Raw genomic sequence first — 22,573 nt, forward strand, 5'->3', positions numbered from 1 at the left:
GCGACCCAAATGTCCCGCCTTAAACTGATGGTTCAGTTCAGTGACGTAGTGTGAGGGAAGATTTTTATAACCCTATGCTAATGCATTATACCTTTCAACAGGAAGCTTTCGGGGGACGAAAGAATTTCAGAGAATTTCGGGGGACGAGAGAAGTTCAGAGAATTTCGGGTGACGGTGAGATATACCGAGTGAATTTCGGGTGACCTCAAGGGATACCGTCAAGGGTTCCGGATACTAGAAGAGGAACCGGAAGTCAAGATAACGGCAAGGAACAAGGATTATAGAAGAGGAAGCGGAAGTAGAGATCACGAAAGGAGAGAAAGACAAGGGAACGAAGAGATTTAGATGAGTAGCACTCAAGAAGGGAAAAATCTCCTCACACTGTGAACTCAAATGATGATCAAAGGGATCATTGGGTGAAAGAGAGACATTGATTACTTTAAATTCTTTTAAATTTCATTTATTAAATTGTTATTGTTTAAATTTCATCTTTGTATTTCTTTTAATTTAACTGTCGGCATTGCTGACTGGGGGCTCGTAGCCATAAATATATTTAGTCAATAAATAATATAGTGTCCAGAATTAACCTTCTGAATAAGGACCAGGGGAACTTCTCATAATTCGTTAAAGTCTATAAGAAGAACCCCACCCCTAGACAACCACTACACCCCCACAGTGGGCGCTTCGTCCGGGATATGAATTAGACATATATATTATTTTGGGACTTAAAGTTATTGGTAGAAGTATTAGTGAACAGTGTGAGATATTTTCCATTCTTTGTATCTGAAATTTTGTGATTTTCTCATCTTGTATTTTTATTGTCATATGTGCAGGCTTTGTAGATCTTCCATTCATAGCAGTACGTGTGAAGCAGATATCGAACAAATATCTTACCTGAACGAAACTAGTTGTTGTCGACAGGTAAGTATTTAAACTGGTATTACAAATATCTGTATACTGTTTGAATTTTGAGACAAGGTATCACTTTACATTAGTATAATGGCTACCGAACGACAAATGATAAAGGAATACCGCGCCATGGGGTCGGAAGATCTTGGATACGAGGGAGATCGCCTGGCAACCTTTATAGAAGAGAGGATCAAGGAATGGAAGGCCGAAAAAGCAGCGGAAAGAGAAGCCCAGAGAGAACTAGCCAAGATAGCAGCGGACCAAGAGTTAGCCAAGATCTCAGCGGATCAAGCCAAGATAGCCGCGGACCGAGAAGCAGCGGACCGAGACGCCCAGAAAGAGCTGGAGCTAGCCAGACTCGCTCACACTCTGGAGATGGAAAAGGTCAGAGTTGAAGCTAGGACCAACGGACGGGACGACGCCAGTACAAGCTCTGGAACAACCGGCCGACCTTTCATCGACCACCGGATAGTCCAGATCAACATGTCACGCTTCAATGATAGGGAGGAGGCTATTGACGATTTTCTCGTCCAGTTTGAGAAACTCGCACGCGCTCATCAGGTCCCTGAACAGCACTGGGCCATTAATGTCTCAGCCTTTTTGCAAGGTGCAGCTCGGGAAGTCTACCACGGCTTAACTGCAGAAGAGGCTGATGACTACACTGCCCTCAAGAAGGCGCTTCTCTGCCATTATCGGCTGACCGCCGAGACTTACCGGAAACTTTTCCGGGACTCGGTGAAAAAGGTAACAGAGACCCACTCTCAATTCCACAACCGTGTTCGAGGTTTATTTGAGAAGTGGATGAAAATGGCCGAAGTCGAACGCACGTACGAAGGGCTACGCGAGGTAATACTCAAGGAACATGTCCTGGGTACTTACCGTCGCGAGTTGACAGTTTTCTTAGCAGAAAGAGAACACCGGACGCTCGAAGAGATCGCTAACATGGCGGAGCGATACGAGCAGGCGCACTCGAAGAGTGGAGGTTCCGGGGTTGCTGACCGACCCCGACCCTCTGAGTCGCGTCGTATGGGGGAGGTTGAGCCGGCTGTCCGTAACCGTCAGGGCGACGGGAAGGTCGGAGGGGCACCTACAGGTAGGGCTGCCGCCTATCGACCTGGACAGGCCTCACCCACGAAACCAGGACTTGCAAGTCGGCGAGGGCCGCCGACATGTTTTAATTGCAAGCGCCTGGGGCATTTTGCCAGGGACTGTCCCAAGGGCAGGCAGACCCAGGTGAATGTCGTAGCTAAGAAGGAATGTGTGCCGGAAGCGAGTCGCAACCCAGCCAACCTTGCGGCCGCAACTGTCAATGGTGAAGGCGCCACCATCTTGTATGACACTGGGTGCAGCGTCCCCGCGCTTGTCGACAAGAAATATGTCAAGCCGGAGGACTATACAGGGGAGGTAATAGAAGTTCAGTACGCGAACTGCGCGCGTGACTCATTACCAGTAGCTGTCATTGACCTCGATTCACCATACGTGAAGGGGAAAATTGAAGCTGCTTGCTTGGAGGGGCTATCACATGACGTCATATTGGGTTGCCGTTATGTGTTACCCCAGCCGAACCCCGAAACCTGCACACCTATGCCAGTGAGTGCTGTTGAAACCAGGGCCATGAGTCGACAGCCGAAACAAAAGCCAATCCAAGTTACATCGACACCGGTTAGTAATGTTATTCCAGCGGAGTTAAGGAAGCTGCAACAGGAGGACGCAACTCTGGCGCAGTTGCACAAACACGCAGAAGCGGGAACAGAAAGGGAAACTCCGAACGGCGCGGTGAAGTTTGTCTACAAGAAGGGAATCTTGTATCGCCACGCCAGGAAACACAACGAACACTTCAAGCAAGTCGTCGTGCCAAAGGAAAAGCGTTGCGAAGTACTGAAACTTGCACACGAGAGTCTCATGGGTGGACACATGGGAATTGCTAAGACGCGTGACCGTCTTGTAAAAGAGTTTTACTGGCCAGGGGTCCAGGGAGACGTAAAACGGTTCTGTCTCTCCTGTGACAAATGCCAGAGAATGGCACCGAAAACGGATCAGCGACCCATCCCTTTGGGGAGTACGCCCCTTATCGATGAACCATTTAGACGTGTTGCCATGGATTTAACCGGACTTGGATAAAGAATTCGTTCTGCGCACCGATGCATGCGACACGGGACTGGGAGCAGTACTGCTCCAGGAGCATGACAAGACGCTTTTTCCTGTCGCATACGGCAGCCGGAAGTTGTCTGCTGCCGAGAAGAATTACTCAGTATCGGAGAGGGAATGTCTCGGAATCGTGTTCGGCATATCACGGTTCGAGCGATACCTATATGGACGTAAGTTCATATTGGAGACCGACCACCAACCACTCGCCTATCTGGCGCAGGCAAAGTTGTCCAATGGTCGATTGATGCGATGGTCGCTGTTTTTACAGCAGTACCAGATGCAGATCAGATACGTGAAAGGATCTGAAAACGTAGGCGCAGATTTCATGAGTAGAAGCGCCGAAATGATATAGATCATTTGTTATATTTTCGTGTTCATACTCAGTTTAGCATTTAGTTCATTTTGCTGATTTTGTTCTTATATCGTGTAACACTTTTGCTTTTTTAGTTTGAGTGAATAAAATCCTGATTTTATTCTCAAGCGTGGGGGGATGTGATGTTTTACCCCAACCCCTTGTATTATACATGTATTTATAAGTCTGTAAGTGGAGCCAGGTAAGCTTTGTTTTTCCAAGTGCCTAAGTTGGCTAATCCTCTTACGTAACCCAGTCTTTGTTTGAGCTCTTGAGTGGAAATCTGGCGGGAATCTTTGTACATGGGAACACGTGACGTAGACAACTTCAAAGAGCCGGAAGCCGACAATGGTAGGCTGGACAGTACATGGGGACACACAGACTGACATTTTTATGATTGACAGTTCGATCAAATGACCAGAGTCCGTCGCCATCCAATCGGGATGCGTTGTAGGTGGGACTTGATTCGAGAAACTGGCGTAAGACTGGTACAAGCCTGAAATTCGTCAGTTGGTGTTTAAGAGTCGCAGTGACACACACTCCGTTAGCCATTCGTAAAAATTGGCGGAATTTAGGAAATTCATGAAATAGCTTCGATCAGGTAAGTTTGATGTTACGTTGATTCTGCTTGATACGACTGCTGTTAATTGAAGAGAATTTGTCGTATGTATACATTTTACTTGTATTGAAGTATGAATAGTTAATTATGACCTTAATATTTTGCATTTTTTTCATGACTTTAGCTAGTACTTTTGTTTACGATTGATTACGATGTTGATTCGTTGCATCATTATTCATAATGTTACTATGTACACCTTATTTTGTGAGGCGAAAATGTTCTCTTCTTTCGCTAGTAATATGTGTGCATATTATTTCGTGGATTATTACGTTTACGCCCTTTTGAAAGGACGATTTGTATTTGTGAAGAATTGTATTGCTCGTTAGCCGCTATAAGAATTAATATTGTAATTCTTTGCGTAGTTATATTTTGGTAGACAAGAAATTTGTTTACGTAATGATAGATTTTGCCATTGAGTAACGGATTGCCGTTTATCACCATTTGAATGTGAATATTGTGGATTTGGTACGCTTGTGTAGGAAATATATAAATATATATAAATATATAGATAGTCATATTACTAATCGTAGTAATATTTTAGTACAATCATATTTGAAATATTTTGTATGTATATACTGATAGGGCTCAGTATGTAGATATTTGAATCCTTTGTGTGATTGTGTTATGGCGCCATTTTTGTAAGCGGCGGAAGTGTATGGGAATTTCGATGTGTGCGCATGCGCGACCCAAATGTCCCGCCTTAAACTGATGGTTCAGTTCAGTGACGTAGTGTGAGGGAAGATTTTTATAACCCTATGCTAATGCATTATACCTTTCAACAGGAAGCTTTCGGGGGACGAAAGAATTTCAGAGAATTTCGGGGGACGAGAGAAGTTCAGAGAATTTCGGGTGACGGTGAGATATACCGAGTGAATTTCGGGTGACCTCAAGGGATACCGTCAAGGGTTCCGGATACTAGAAGAGGAACCGGAAGTCAAGATAACGGCAAGGAACAAGGATTATAGAAGAGGAAGCGGAAGTAGAGATCACGAAAGGAGAGAAAGACAAGGGAACGAAGAGATTTAGATGAGTAGCACTCAAGAAGGGAAAAATCTCCTCACACTGTGAACTCAAATGATGATCAAAGGGATCATTGGGTGAAAGAGAGACATTGATTACTTTAAATTCTTTTAAATTTCATTTATTAAATTGTTATTGTTTAAATTTCATCTTTGTATTTCTTTTAATTTAACTGTCGGCATTGCTGACTGGGGGCTCGTAGCCATAAATATATTTAGTCAATAAATAATATAGTGTCCAGAATTAACCTTCTGAATAAGGACCAGGGGAACTTCTCATAATTCGTTAAAGTCTATAAGAAGAACCCCACCCCTAGACAACCACTACACCCCCACAATTAGTTATATTATAAAATTGTCATTCATTCTGGAATGTAATTAAAAAAATTTACCACATTTTTGTAACAAGCATTTTGATTGGTTAAAATTGCAACATGTGATGTATTTGAAGTTATTAGTTCATGCTACTTTGTATTTATGTGCCCATCTTTTGTGATTTGAATAATTCTTAAACAAAAATTAATTTATTGATCTGATATTTCTTGAACTTTTTAAAAAAAATTTATAACTATATACATATGTAAGAATTGTAATTAATATTTACAGGAATAATGAAGCCATGAAGGTTGTAAATCAGATATCCACTATGTATAAACAGCTTTTGCTTCAATTCATGCTGTGTATAGCTGACTGTTGTCAAGCTTCATAACTTTATGAATGACTTAAAATTTGAATTTCATATCTTTAAATACATCTTTTCAGTAAATGCAATCTTTCATAAACATTTGTATCAGAAGTTAAGATTGGGACCAATAATGTGACATGTAACATCTTTTAAAATTTGTAAAATTTTACCATTCATGTAGCCACGATCTTTTCGTATATATATATTTAAATAGAGGCAGTTAGCAAAGTTATGATCTAATTACTCCAAGTGGTAGGGTAGACTCAGTATCAAGTACATTTTTTGTCGATAAGGATCACTCCCCAAGTGGTAGGGTAGACTCAGTATCAAGTACATTTTTTGTCGATAAGGAACACTCCCCAAGTGGTAGGGTACACTCAGTATCAAGTACATTACATCAGTAAGGAACACTCCTAAGTGGTAGGGTAGATACAGTATCAAGTACATTACATCAGTAAGGAATACTCCCAAGTGGTAGGATAGACTCAGTATCAAGTACATTACATCAGTAAGGAACACTCCCAAGTGGTAGGGTAGGCTCAGTATCAAGTACATTACATCAGTAAGGAACACTCCCAAGTGGTAGGGTAGACTCAGTATTAAGTATATTACATCAGTAAGGAACACTCCCAAGTGGTAAGGAAGACTCAGTATTAAGTACATTACGTCAGTAAGGAACACTCCCAGGTGGTAGGGTAGACTAAGTATCAAGTACATTACATCAGTAAGGAACACTCCCAAGTGGTAGGGTAGGCTCAGTATTAAGTACATTACATCAGTAAGGAACACTCCCAAGTGGTAAGGAAGACTCAGTATTAAGTACATTACATCAGTAAGGAACACTCCCAAGTGGTAAGGAAGACTCAGTATTAAGTACATTACATCAGTAAGGAACACTCCCAAGTGGTAGGGTAGACTAAGTATCAAGTACATTGCATCAGTAAGGAACACTCCCAGGTGGTAGGGTAGACTCAGTATTAAGTACATTACATCAGTAAGGAACACTCCCAAGTGGTAGGGTAGGCTCAGTATCAAGTACATTACATCAGTAAGGAACACTCCCAAGTGGTAGGGTAGACTCAGTATTAAGTACATTACATCAGTAAGGAACACGTCCAAGTGGTAGGGTAGACTCAGTATCAAGTACATTACATCAGTAAGGAACACTCCCAGGTGGTAGGGTAGACTCAGTATCAAGTACATTACATCAGTAAGGAACACTCCCAAGCGGTAGGGTAGACTCAGTATCAAGTACATTACATCAGTAAGGAACACTCCCAAGTGGTAAGGAAGACTCAGTATTAAGTACATTACATCAGTAAGGAACACTCCCAAGTGGTAGGGTAGACTCAGTATTAAGTACATTACATCAGTAAGGAACACTCCCAAGTGGTAAGGAAGACTCAGTATTAAGTACATTACATCAGTAACGAACGCTCCCAAGTGGTAGGGTAGACTCAGTATCAAGTACATTACATCAGTAAGGAACACTCCCAAGTGGTAGGGTAGACTCAGTATCAAGTACATTACATCAGTAAGGAACACTCCCAAGTGGTAAGGAAGACTCAGTATTAAGTACATTACATCAGTAAGGAACACTCCCAAGTGGTAGGGTAGACTCAGTATCAAGTACATTACATCAGTAAGGAACACTCCCAAGTGGTAAGGAAGACTCAGTATTAAGTACATTACATCAGTAAGGAACACTTCCAAGTGGTAGGGTAGACTCAGTATCAAGTACATTACATCAGTAAGAAACACTCCCAAGTGGTAGGGTAGACTCAGTATTAAGTACATTGCATCAGTAAGGAACACTCCCAAGTGGTAAGGAAGACTCAGTATTAAGTACATTACATCAGTAAGGAACACTCCCAAGTGGTAAGGAAGACTCAGTATTAAGTACATTACATCAGTAAGGAACATTCCCAAGTGGTAGGGTAGACTAAGTATCAAGTACATTGCATCAGTAAGGAACACTCCCAAGTGGTAGGGTAGGCTCAGTATCAAGTACATTACATCAGTAAGGAACACTCCCAGGTGGTAGGGTAGACTCAGTATTAAGTACATTACATCAGTAAGGAACACTCCCAAGTGGTAGGGTAGACTCAGTATCAAGTACATTACATCAGTAAGGAACACTCCCAGGTGGTAGGGTAGACTCAGTATCAAGTACATTACATCAGTAAGGAACACTCCCAAGTGGTAGGGTAGACTCAGTATCAAGTACATTACATCAGTAAGGAACACTCCCAGGTGGTAAGGAAGACTCAGTATTAAGTACATTACATAAGTAAGGAACACTCCCAAGTGGTAGGGTAGACTCAGTATCAAGTACATTACATCAGTAAGGAACACTCCCAAGTGGTACGGTAGACTCAGTATCAAGTACATTACATCAGTAAGGAACACTCCCAAGTGGTAGGGTAGACTCAGTATTAAGTACATTACATCAGTAAGGAACACTCCCAAGTGGTAGGGTAGACTCAGTATTAAGTACATTACATCAGTAAGGAACACTCCCAGGTGGTAGGGTAGACTCAGTATTAAGTACATTACATCAGTAAGGAACACTCCCAAGTTATAGGGTAGGCTCAGTATCAAGTACATTACATCAGTATACCATTTAGTGCATTCCATCATAATTGTTAGCCAGTACAACCATGGCAGTGAGTCCTTTAAATGTTGGAAACTAAATTGGCATTATTCAGTGATATATAATGGTAAAACTAAAGTATTTGAACTAGAAATTGTTATAACTTCTCTTAGGCTACTCATAGTATATCTTGCAAAACCAGTTCAGAAACTGGTCATGTAGAGGCGATATCCAATATCTTATTAAAATAACATTGTTTATTGACTTCACATATATGTGCTATACAAGAAAAGAACTACAGTAGTCTTAAGGTAAATTTAACATAGAAGAAATTTGAAGTAATGTGTCTTCCAATTTATCAGTAGCAGTTGTCTCCTCATTTTTCAAGTACTTGAGTTGAAGACTGTCTTGAGTCAATAATGATATGGACTCGTACTTGGGTATATGAGTATCCATTTCAGCACTGCATTGGAGGAACATGTCCTATCTTTGATTGAAATATAAATTCAGATTTTAATTGTATTATCTGACCAGTAATTAAAATTGACTGCTTACTTTACATAAAATTTAGAATTCAACAAATTCAGCAGCATTTCACATTGTCCATTGCATTTTTATGCCCTGCCTTGAATGTGTCAAGAGTCCTGCAGTGTAACCCTTGTCTGTCCTTATGAATGTACATTCATCCATTTAGAGTTAGGTTTTACATTTAGATACATTTTCAACCAGTGTGATGGAGTATTTGTGTTTAATACAATACATTTATAATGCACACATTTTCTAATCCGATAATCTGAAACATTTCTTTTGCATTTAAAATTTTCAAATTTGACATATCAGATTGTTTATAACATTTTAAACTGCATGCTGTCATGTCTCTGACCTGTGATTTAATAAATGTCCATCACCAGCTTCAGGATACGGCTATGGACCAAGCTTCTGAGTTGTTCAAGACAAGTGAGGATCATGATCTTCTGAAGGCTTTAAAGGCAGCTGGGCTGAATGGGGAAATGCATACCGTGGAGGAGATATCAGTCAAGTTTGAAGAACACATGGAACAACTAGAGGAGGTATTCTTTATTTGCTATCTAACAGAACTAACTTACCCTGCATAATATTCAAGTCATAGATCCTATTTTCATGATCTTTTGTATAGTCACCATTGGTACTATACTAGCAGTTGGTGTCATCATTGGTGTCATTGGTGTCATTCACTTATAAGTTGAGTCTAACTCGGAACTACACAGGTGCAGATCTTCAGTCACATAATGTGCTGCCAGTAGATTTGGGTCTATACAGTTTGATGGGAGTAATCAATCAAACAAACAACATACACCCTGATCTTCCAGCGTATAATGCAACTGCTGATCAGGTCAGTTTTGTTTGCAGGTGGATTCGGCTTATAAGCAAGTACTATATGTTGTTGCTTGTATGTTGAAAGTCTGTAAGTCGACTCCACCCTTTTTTTTAATGGCTACAAAAAGGCCAATTACTTTGTGACCCTCCTGTAAATCATGATGTACTTTGCAAGTCAGACATGTCTGAAGTGTTGAATTGCCATCATTGAGTCAGAGTTGTGCTTTAGAAATATAAACAAGGATGGATGGATGGATGTAATTTGTGCAGCAAGATCACAGTTGAGTTCAAATAAATACCCCCCTGTTACTTGGCACTGAGCAGGTATCAGACTCCTGGCTTGATCAAAGGGCTGTCTTGTGGGAAAACTAGGTAAGGGATTAAAGTCACTATTAAAATGGTGTCCATTATAAACAGAATTCCTTTATATGCAGGTTTCCACAAAGTTATATTTCACAATATGACCAGAATATAACAATGGAAATTGATCTGCATCTTTGTCTTGTAGCTTTGTCCATCACTTCATCCACCTCTATAAGGTACTTGCTATATATTAGATATTTGCATCTTTGCACTTGTCTCTTTTCTTTGCCCATCACTTCATCCTCTTTAAGGGATTTGCTGTAAATTAGATTTTTTCCATCTTTACACTTGTCTCTTATCTTTGTCCGTCACTTCATCCACCTTTGTAAGGTACTTGTTGTTTATTTGATTTTAGCAAACCTTTAATTTTAGGATATTAGCAACATAAAACTTTGGTGAATTACTGAAAAGAAATGTTTTTAGTGTTGTAATGAAAAGCAATATGTGCATGTATGCAACAATATTAGTTCTGTGATGTGTATCTTTTTACTAAAGGTCTACTAGAGTGTAATACACATTATATATCAGAATGTTCATTTTTCTCTAAATAACTCATAAATGTGCATTAAAAATGCATATTTTAACTCACAGAAAAGAAAACGAAGATAATGTTGCATTTATCGATGTTTTGCGGAAAATGCTCCAGAAATATTCGAATACTTCCGGTGATAATAGGATTTCCAGAATTGATGTTCTGTTGGGAAATCCCTCAAGTTCAGCATATGTGGTGATGATGGCTGAATCTATTGATGACTCAAGCGAATTTACGGCAAATTTGTCATGCTCATTTTCATCATGTGAGGTAGGTGAACTTCTAAAAGATGACGAACGTAATGAATCTTAAGAAGATTCTGCTTGCAGAGCTTAAACAGTACCAATTTCAGCCTGAATGAGATGAGAACATGACGAGGACCCTAAAGAGAATATAGGGCATAATGAGGCAGAGCAGTGCTTGGGCTATTCATTCTGGTAATTACTATATTCATTCTGTTAATTACTATTATCATTATGGCAGTTATTATTATTATTCTTTCATTAATGTTATTTCAAGTTCATAATGAAAAGAGAAGGGCATGAATTTGGGCGAAACTTGGATGTCTTCAGAGCAGATTGTCATGTGGGGGTGGTTCATTGGTAACTAGTGGTGTTAAAAGTTAAACATTTATGACTCAGACTGTGAGAGGTGTAGAAATAAATACTTTATTAACTTTATGACAAGTTTGTTCTTTTAAACCGTGATGAAATGCAGACTCTGAATGTACTTTGGGTGTGATTGTTTACTACCCTCCACAGATAGCAAAATTAAAAAATTGTATTACAAAGAAAAAGTATTCATAGACCTGATGTATCCAGATGTTTAGCAAGCATATATTTTCAGTGGGTCTAGGTCTTTATACTAGTGGCAGATAAAGTATACAGATTTATGGAGAAACACATCTTTTGATTAAATGTTCTTTATTGTGGTACAAAAGATTGAAAAGTCTAACCACGCATCACATATACATATATTTCATACTTTAACATGCAAGAACGTCTCATACATTGTATCCACACGTTTGCTCTCTAACACAATAATGACTGATGGAGTGTATTTACCATGTATATTGATGTACCTGTGGAAATTTCAGCAGTAAATAAATAGTCGAGAAGTGTTAGATGCTGTGAAGAGATCAGCGTGATTTTGAATAAGACTGAGGAGGTCAGGGTGGATTGTATCATTGATCATCAAAGATTTCATACAGTTTGCGTACCTACATTCAGCAATATGGAAATTGCAAGGAAATCCTGAGTACGTGAAATATTCTTACAGTAGTTATGGTGTCACTATCAGGGTCAATTTTGAGACAAGTGATTGCTTTATATGCATATGAAAATTATGCTTAAAATTCCTTTTCATAAAATCCCTCCTTTATTGAGAAAATGTATCAGTACTATCACTTTACTTGAGTGTGGAATTTTTACCCAAACCTTTAAATTTGATAATAGATCCTGCTAAAATCATTTGTCCATTATCTTGGAAATTCTCATGAAAAATTCGTTAAATCATCTATAATTTCATTTCTTGAACAGATTATATATTATGACATTAAAAACATATTGCTGTCTGTTCATGCTCACTTTTGATTCATTTAACACTGGTTGTAGTAAAATATAATTCTATGCTAAAGGTCTTGACTCTGAAAACATGAAATAAGTAACAGAAAACCGGGATACATGAAACAGCATAACTTTATTCAAGTTTTAAAATTTGCTGTATATTCTATTTTCAGTCATAACAGATACATGGCTGCATAGATGTGGCAATAACTGTTTATCAACTGACTCCGGCTTCCTGACCACTTCCCCCAGCACTGCCATCAATTCTTCAACTTAGTCTGAAAAAAGAATTGTTACCCCAGTAATTCAAGAAACTGAAAAATGTCATCCACTGCCTATATTCATGCTGACAATTTACCAAAAAGAATTAATGGAAATGGAAACAAGACTTAAATAGTATTCATTTTAACATACATATAAATCATAGTTTAATGAATGAGTGAATAATAATAATATTTTTTGTTGCGATATATGATTTAGAATATATGCTACAAAAAATCATCTGTTAGCTTTGTTTTGATTAAAAATTTTCAAGTTCAAGTTGCTTTGCTTTAGTTAGTTTCTCCCTTCAGTGTGTGTATGTACAGGACCAGGGAGAAAGGGCCAGAAATATTAATTGGGGGGGGGGCTGACTGTATTCCTAGTGATATGTTCACTGTCCAACTTTAATACAACCTTAAACATACAACCTTAAACATAGTGTCCACCTCCACACTGTGGTTCTGTATCTAAACATGCCTGTCTGTAATAATGGTGTCCATCTCCACACTGTGGTTCTGTATCTGAACATGCCTGTCTGTAATAATAGTGTCCATCTCCACACTGTGGTTCTGTATTTGAACATGCCTGTCTGTAATAATAGTGTCCACCTCCACACTGTGGTTCTGTATCTAAACATGCCTGTCTGTAATAATGGTGTCCATCTCCACACTGTGGTTCTGTATCTGAACATGCCTGTCTGTAATAATAGTGTCCATCTCCACTCTGTGGTTCTGTATCTGAACATGCCTGTCTGTAACAATAGTGTCCATCTCCACACTGTGGTTCTGTATCTAAACATGCCTGTCTGTAACAATAGTGTCCATCTCCACTCTGTGGTTCTGTATCTGAACATGCCTGTCTGTAATAATAGTGTCCATCTCCACACTGTGGTTCTGTATCTGAACATGCCTGTCTGTAACAATAGTGTCCATCTCCACACTGTGGTTCTGTATCTAAACATGCCTGTCTGTAATAATAGTGTCCATCTCCACTCTGTGGTTCTGTATCTAAACATGCCTGTCTGTAATAATAGTGTCCATCTCCACACTGTGGTTCTGTATTTGAATATGCCTGTCTGTAATAATAGTGTCCATCTCCACACTGTGGTTCTGTATCTGAACATGCCTGTCTGTAACAATAGTGTCCATCTCCACACTGTGGTTCTGTATCTAAACATGCCTGTCTGTAATAATAGTGTCCATCTCCACTCTTTGGTTCTGTATCAGAACATGCCTGTCTGTAACAATAGTGTCCATCTCCACACTTTTGTTCTGTATCTAAACATGCCTGTCTGTAACAGTAGCGTCCATCTCCACTCTGTGGTTCTGTATATGAACATGCCTGTCTGTAATAATAGTGTCCACCTCCATGCTGTGGTTCCGTATCTAAACATGCCTGTCTGTAATAATAGTGTCCATCTCCACACTGTGGTTCTGCAGTTTTGTATGGCTCTAGAAAGTCCCTCTTTCTCCATAACTACTCTTCACCTCATTGTTCTGAAGAAAAGAGAAAAAAATCTTTTGGGGAAAATTAACAATATTTCTATTTCTTGAAATGTGACATCTGTACATAGATTAACTGTGTTTTACAACATTTTAAAAATGGATTTATGCATAAGTAACATTGACTAAGTAAGCTCATTTTCTTACATGAGTGTCATGTATGAATGCTGACAATTACGTGAAAGTTTGCAATGCCATCGCTTCTTCTCTTTACTTGCTGGACATTTAATTAACAACCTGAGTAGTAGTTGAAAATTTAGACGTGTATTCTGATCATCATAGTTTTCATACAGATGAGAATTTCTCATGAATATGTGTATCATTTAAGTGTATCATTGCTAAATAATAACAATTTGACAAGTGCTTGGTCTACCGAGTCAAACGCTTACATAATCATACTGAGTTTAGTTAATATAATGTTATATGTTTCGTTTGTTTTTTCTTAAGTATCCTATCAGTCTGACATTGAACAGCAATAATGCATGATGGTGTACCTAGTCCCTGTAATAAGAGCATGAAAAATGTTTTTCACGCGTTTGCAGTAGATATGGTAGTCACACATGAAGTGTTTTGCATGTCTGAACAATAGTTAACAAATGCACCAAGCCTTTTTGCTTACTTTTTCAACTAAGGGTTGATCATATTTGACATATTACCAATACATTGTAGTTTTTCTGCAATAAAAAAGTTACATAACTTAATTATTGACTCATGCAGATATGATTTGTGAGGCCTTAGGAATCCATATCAGCTATGAAGCTATACAAACCATGTAAACAGGGAATGAATGGAAAGTTCACTGTAACATCAAAATGCACCACCAGATACATCACACCAACTACTGCCTTCGGTTCTCTTTAGTGCATTATCTTCTGGTTGCTGGTTCTCAAAATTCTCATTCAGTACCTACCAAAACAAGATATATATATATATATATATATATATATATATATATATATATATATATATATATATATATATATATATATATATAATTAGAGCAGCTTTAGAAGGTAAAATCTTTACACAGATATTATTAAAGTATTTTAAAAACTTCCTTTTAACTATGGTTCTGTAGATATTGTGAATAATAATACTATTCTCTCCACATTTACCAGATATTAGTATTCACACTCATAAGCAATAGGTTGTGGGTTTGACTCTGACCTGGACCGGTATCCAGTGACATAGTTGTGTAATATTCTGGCAAACAAGGTAATTTACTCCCAGTGCCTCAACATGAAGGGGTAATTAGCCTTTACAATTAAACACAATCAATACATCAAGTATTCACAACATTTTGGCCTTAGCAGAAAACTTTTTTGGTCATCATTAATATTATTGAACAGGCATGAAATAAGCATGGGCATGCAAATTAAAAAATTTTTTTTGGGGGGGATAATAATAATGGAGGATTGGTCAAAACTAAAATCCAAGGGTCACACACACACACACATATACTCATCATGGTAAAGCAGGATTCATTATTGGGGCTAAGGGAGGGGCTATCATGGTTTGCAAAAGCCCTCCCACTAAAATCGCCCTCTCCCATTGATTGTTCTTTTGCATGGTATATTTGTGCAGAGGGGTAGGGGCTGACAACTAAAAATATAACAAGATAAAGATGTGTAAGTATTTTACTCTCGCTACTGTACAAGCTTCTCTTGGTCTGCATGTTGTTAGCCCTGCTGTAACCCTTGGTTTTTGTTGATCTGGTGTTCACAGACTTGGTTATCTGGCAAGAAAACATGCTTGGTATTGCATTTGGCAGGAGTTGTCTGATGGTTGTAAAACTTAGTGACTCTTTAATTTTATAGACGGTATCCAATAGTCATCTCTCAGATGGTCACTGCAGACTATCTCGCCTGTCACTGGTTGGATAACACATGGTACCAGCTACTGAATGCAGCTAATAACGAAAGTAGAAATGCAGTTTGTTACAGCATGTTACTTCCGCTTTGTCTTATGGAAATTGATGAGTGCGAAATCGGCTAGGAGTGTTCTTTCTTGTGTGATAAAAAATGATGCTCTGTGGTCATTATTTTCATTAATGATGAGGTATTTGACATAATACCTTTAAAAATCACATCTAGAAGATTACATTTATCACATAAACAAAAGGTGTGTGAGCACACTAGTAGACCTTTAACTTGTCGTAATTAATTTGATGTTAGATTTGTGTCAGTTGTTAATTACTGTATCTTCTCATTCAGACCTCTTATACACTAAAGTAGATTTTCTTTTTATAGGTGTGCAAGTTGTTTCGACACATAGCCACTACAGATCCCCTGGTTATAACAGCAGAACATAATGAAAATATTCTTCGGTCAATGGGACTACTGGTAAGTTCTTTCACATCTTGAATATTATTAATTTTTTTTCCCATCATGCAAAGTATTTTTTTGGGTACAAAATCCAATAGCAGTTTTAGTTTCCTTCATAAGATCATTGTCTGGTGACCACTGATGACATTCATTAAGCTTCAGGCTTAACAGGTTCTCAATAGTTCTTTAGTCTAGATTTACCTTCAAATCACTTTGTATCTTGTGAAAAATGGAGATGTCCTCTTTGGATCAGCGTTAGAATGTTGTAATGACAGGACACCTTCACTCAGCCATATAAAACATTTCTGGCTATAGCACTCCTGTTGGTGGGTTTGTAAGGTTGATTTTTGCAGTATGTATAGATTGGGAGTTGGGGAATCGAGAAAGCACCAGGCAAATAATTACTGCCAAACACATTTTGTACCTAAGTGTGATACTTTTCATCATGTGGGAAGTTGGGGATGAAACTAAACACCAGTCAAATTCATATATATATATATATATACTGACAACGACATTTATGTTAGAGTGGCATAATAAGAGTGTTATAATTTTCAAATATTGTGATGCCATTTGTTTATGTTGATCACAATATTTTATCACTTCATCGTATTTGTGTGTTTACTTTTTTTTAGAAAGGTCTTAAAAAGGAAATATAATTCTAAGCTTCATATTGTTTTTCTTTCAACCTATACTGTCATACATTTTGATAAAACAGTTCAGGTACAATGGTTTAATTTTGGGTGGGGGTCCATAGTGGTACCACATTATAGGCAGAATCATTTTATAATTGGTTGCATTATAATAAAGCAGAGCTGTACTGACTTTGTAGCCAGCTTAGTTGAATTCAATCTTTCCAGGTACTTCATGCAGCAAGAACCCTGGCAGAATATTCCAACAGCAAAATTGCGAGAGAAAACCTGGACATTTTTGGTGATGCATGGGAGAGCCAGATTAATGATCTTTCTGTTTTAGTCAAGGAGGTCAATGATTTTTGCCAGGGTAAAACTGACAAACCAGTCTACATGTCTCTACCAAGACCTGGAGTGAGTATAACATTGACACAGGCAACTTTTCAGAATAAAGTTTTAATTAGGGAAACATTTTCATAATTTAATATAGGAGAAATAAATAAAGATGGCTTAAAGAACAACCAATGTGAAATGGGTGCTTTGAAGGTATTGCTAATTGTAGAGGCAAATCACATGATAAAACAGGTGCTTTGAAGGTATTGCTAATGATAAAAGGCAAATTACATGTAATAAAATGGGTGTTTGAAGGTATGGCTAATAATAAAGGTAAATCACTTCTGATTAAACTTAAAACGTGTAAACTTTCAAAGACAGTTTTTGCAAGTTCATTTAAAATACATAAATTCAGTGGCACAACATAACAGACTATCAGATGTAGTTTATGATGATAATCATAACTCATTGAGTATGCAGTAAAGTTAATTGATGTTCTGGACAGGGACTGGAATAAAAATGTCTACATTATTTAAATTGAAAATGCTGAGTTTAAATTCAGAAGTTTTGTTCTGGACTTGTAGGTAATTTCATCACCTCAGGCTGTAAGTATGCAGGAGATAACATCATCTTTTTAACTCCATTCTGGTGTTTTATCAGATATATTGTGTGGAAGCCATGTCATAAATGGAATACAACCCATTGTACATTAAGATTTGTTTCTCTTAAAATAGTATGTGTTGTAGTTTGTCAATTTAAAGTGTCAGTCTTGTGTATGGTATAAAAGTGAAAAATGTCTGCCTTTATACTAAATACGTACAGTGGGTTGTAACAGTGTTTTATGTCTTGAGTCTGTTAATTTACACCTATCTACAGATTGTGATTTATGTATTTGCTACACATTTTGTCCCTCTTTTAATTTGTATATGAAATTATGCTTAATCAAAGCAGCACATTATTTCTGTATAATAAAGCTGTTTTTAGGATCAACTACAGAGGTCTCGGAAACACTTAATCACGATTATTTGGACATAATTTTTTTATCTGGGATGCAGAAAATCACCCATGCAGGAGTCCTCCGTACACATACAAATAGCATCATTTGCAAATTTGGATAAGTATTTTGGGGTTAAACGGCTCCGTACGCATGCAGATAGCATTGTTTGCAAATTTGGATAAGTACTTTGGGGTTAAACGACAAACTGACAAAGATTTGAATAAGACTCAGAAGAATGCTAAAGTTGCTTGAACTGATAGTTTGGATGGGACAGTAGCCAAGTGTAAGAAAGTGTGTGATGCCTGGCTTAGTGTCTGGAATAAGACCATTCCTTGGATTGACAAAATTCAGTCTCACCCTAGATGACAAACAAAAGGTTACACCACTGCCGGGCTACTCTATGCATCTTAGGTCACCAATATTGGCGCAAAATGCATACTAAATTTGACCGATTGACGAAAATAAAAAATTCTCTGCATTCCAATTGAAAAGCAGCAATTGTCACCAGAATATTCTGTTCCAAATAATACCAATTTTGGACAAACTGGATACCACCCCTATGTTTTCATGACTCACGATATGGTGGCCTAAATGGCTTTGAAAAGTAATGTTTATGCTTCACACTATGGAAATGAAATACATTACTTTGGGCTGTTTCTGTCAGCATTTCAGCCAATGATCTAGGTCATGTTTATAGCTGTTTTTACAGAATTCAAAGTAACAATGCCACTAAATAGCAAACTAAAATTACTAAAGAATTTATAAACAAACTATATGCCTAGGATTTTCTTTGAAAACTCATCCGAGATGCAAGTTGACAAATTGGATAGCACATGATAAAGTAGGTGTGGGACATCTTGCAAAATTAGATACAGCATTGTTCTAAGGTAAACAGTTCTATCATTTAAATAATGTATTTATTTGAATGATTCTAAAAGATAAATATTGAATAGTTTTTTCTCGGTAACAAGTTCAGGAAGGTCGTAGATTGGGTCTTCATGTTGACATTTTAGAAATCACATTTTTATATTCATTTAGAACATAAATGTAGGTTATTTTTGTACACTTTATGAATATCACTTTCCTTAATTAAAGGACGATTGTTCTTTCTTGATACAAATTGGATTTTCAACCAAAACAACACATGATCCAATGTTTACAGTAATGACATATCATTGTGCAGAATTACCAGGTGTGCAGAATAGGCTGACACAGTTGTACACGTCAGTGTTATTAAGAATATTGAATTAAACTCAATGGCAACCAACAGTTCTTCTAATAATCAAAATTCAACATTTTCTTGGAGGGGACTACAACTTTTGCTGGTGGGACTCCTGTTTTTTTACTAAAATGGGAGTCATGGACTCCTAGTTTTAAAATCCTAGTGAGACCTCTGAACTAGATAGTGTTATAATAGTTTAAAATGCTTCATTTTGTTAATGCTATATTGATGTGGTTCCATAAATTTATCACACATCTATTTATAGCCAACATGTATTCATATTCTATTATAGTCATTTGCATTTTTTAATTAGAATTTTTTCCTAATGTTTCTTTAAATGTTTCTATAGTTGTACATGATTCTGCACATATTTTTACATGTTGAGTACCTGTTTCTGTACACATTGGAGTACTTGTTTCTGTACACACTGGAGTACATATTTCTGTACACACTGGAGTACTTGTTTCCGTACACACTGGAGTACATATTTCTGTACACATTGGAGTACATGTTTCTGTACACATTGTAGTACATGTTTCTGAACAGGTTTTGTTATATGTTTCTGTTCATGCTTTGTACATGTTTCACCATGTGTTTCTGTTCTTGTTTCATCAGTACATGTTTCTGTATTAAGGAATTCATACCTTAATTATTCCTATTTGTTGAATAGTTTCTACTTACTATTCAGATAATGGGAAAACTCATTTTGTGTCACATATTTGCTAGATGCTTTACTTTTGGTGATATTATTGATACATGATATGATAAAAGGATGTTGAAAAGTAATTCTGCAAAGATTTCACATCAGGACAGGCAGGATGGGGTGGGATGGACATTATTTTCAAAATGGAGATAATATGTGGGTATGGATGGAATGGAATGGAGACAGTGTGAGGGTAGGGATGGGTTGGAATGGAGACAATGAGTGGGTTGGGATGGGATGGAATGGCAACAGTATGAGGGTAGGGTTAGGATGGAATGGAATGGGGACAATATGTGGGTAGGATGGGATGGAATGGATACAGTATGAGGGTAGGGTTGGGATGGAATGGAATGGGGACAATATGTGGGTAGGGATGGGATGGAATGGATACAGTATGAAGGTTGGGATGGGATGGAATGGAGACAAAATGAGGAATGGGGTGGAATGGAGAAACTATGATGGTAGGTAATAAGAGGGTAGGGATGGGATGGAATGTAGACAATATATGGGATGTGATTTTATGCAATGGTGACGATATGAGGGTAGGGATTTTATGGAATGGAGATAGTATGTGGGTATGGATAGGATGGAATGGTAACCATATAGTGGGCAGGGATGGGATGGAATGGAGACAATATGAGGGTAGGGATGGGATTGAATGGAGACAATATGAGGGTAGGGATGGGATTGAATGGAGACAATATGAGGGTAGGGATGGGATTGAATGGAGACAATATGAGGGTAGAGATGGGATGGAATGGAGACAATATGTGGGTTGGGATAGAATGGAATGCAGACAATATGAGGGTAGGGAATTTATGGAATGGAGATAGTATGTGGGTATGGATAGGATGGAATGGTGACAATATGAGGGTAGAGATGGGATAGAATGGAGACCATATGAGGGTAGGGATGGTATGGAATGGTGACCATATAAGGGTAGGGATGGGATGGAATGGAGACAGTATGTGGGTTGGGATAGAAAGTCTTTTGTTTGAAATATTAAAAATACCAGTTGGCATATAGTGTAGGAGAGACAATAATTTCAATTACCTTTACTCTTTCTGATGAGTTACCCACATACATTACACTAATCTCCATTCCACTCCTATATTTTGAAAAGTTACCATGTACATTGCAGTAATCTCCATTCCACTTGTATATTCTGAAGAGTTAACACATTCTTTTTGGATAGTGTTTTGCTAGTACCTTTTATGATTGCTTTTTGCTATTTTTGCACCCTAAATCTAGCTGCAAATTTTTAATATTTTCTTTTCACTTGGTTATTAAAGAGTAATTGTGATACTTTGTTATTGTCCAGCCAGACTTGGTCAGTGGACACTCAAAATAGCCGTCACTTTGCCATCCTCATGCATGTCTGTTCATCTGTACATCTGTCTACACAAAATATTACCCTTAATGTTAACGCCTTTTACTTTCCTTTCATTTTATTTCACTCTCAAAAGATTTAGAATATGGCTTCATTATGCACCTGTCTGTAGCGAAATAAAAGCCGTAAGGGGTGGGCTTGACAGCAGTCCATGACCAGCTTCTTGTACTCTTCTTTTAGAGCGTTTGCTATTTCTGACCTGTGATTCTGATATCACTTTTTTTCTTGTTTGTATGTTGCCTTTTGCCTAGGCATGCATATTCATTTCCGTTTAAGAGCACTTTTTATTATTATACAAGCTTGACATATATATAGATGAATTATGACTAGGGTAACTTTTAATTGGCCATAATAATTTGTAGTTGACTGTTTTCCTTTGCCTGATAAAGTAGAAAGAAACAGTAAGTTTTATTTGATTCAGTATCAGTCTGAAATATCTGGTTGACAGAAGAAAGAAACATTAATGATTAAAGACTCAAACTTGTTCAAAAGATAAAGTGGTTGCAGATAATTGCATAAATATAATAGAAATTAAAATATACCTGGTACCTCTGATAATTACAGAGTCATTTCTAACTGTGGAAATTAAGAACTGTCAGTAGTGCCTTGCAGTATTCCCTTATGATGTAATATGTTTGTTAAACATTTGTTTTTAGGCAAATATTTTTTTATTTTATATTTGCATTTTTAATTTTCAGAAACATGGAACTACTTCCAGATCTTTAAGACCAGCAAAGCTAGATGCAGAGGTATTTATATTAATTAGATAAAGGGAGCAAACTGTTTTGTCATGTACGTACTTGTAACAGGGACATTGTTTATAACATTGTCAATGAGTGCTTTTTTATAATGAGCTTTCACATGGTGAACCCATACAAGACATTTATTAGTTTACAGTGTTGGTATAACATTGAATATGGTGTTTTGTTTTTTTAATTCAGATATTAGTTTCAATATTCATGAGTAGATATCTGTCCTAGTCTGACTAGATCAGCTGCCTATTTTTTGTCCGTGGGAAAGGTACCTAGCTCCCATTTTCTCAGCATGATACGGCAAGTATTTGTTACA

The 22,573-nt window shown here is 37.6% G+C and overlaps 1 protein-coding gene across 2 annotated transcripts in view; it reads left to right on the forward strand.

Moving 5' to 3' along the window:
* Positions 1-22,573, forward strand: part of LOC149790593 (alpha-catulin-like) — a 153,409-nt gene that overhangs the window by 99,907 nt on the left and 30,929 nt on the right. The window contains exons 9-13 of one of the 2 annotated variants that reach the window (XM_089972694.1): positions 9,237-9,395; positions 16,154-16,246; positions 17,089-17,274; positions 17,778-17,798; positions 22,204-22,254. In XM_089972694.1, the coding sequence (XP_089828820.1) occupies positions 9,237-9,395; positions 16,154-16,246; positions 17,089-17,274; positions 17,778-17,798; positions 22,204-22,254 (510 nt within the window). The remainder of the gene's footprint in view (positions 1-9,236; positions 9,396-16,153; positions 16,247-17,088; positions 17,275-17,777; positions 17,799-22,203; positions 22,255-22,573) is intronic. The other variant, XM_089972695.1, reaches the window with a different exon arrangement.

Source organism: Sinohyriopsis cumingii, chromosome 10, assembly GCF_028554795.1.
Source record: "Sinohyriopsis cumingii isolate HCF-2022 chromosome 10, ASM2855479v2, whole genome shotgun sequence".
In the NCBI taxonomy this organism is placed as follows: domain Eukaryota; kingdom Metazoa; phylum Mollusca; class Bivalvia; order Unionida; family Unionidae; genus Sinohyriopsis; species Sinohyriopsis cumingii.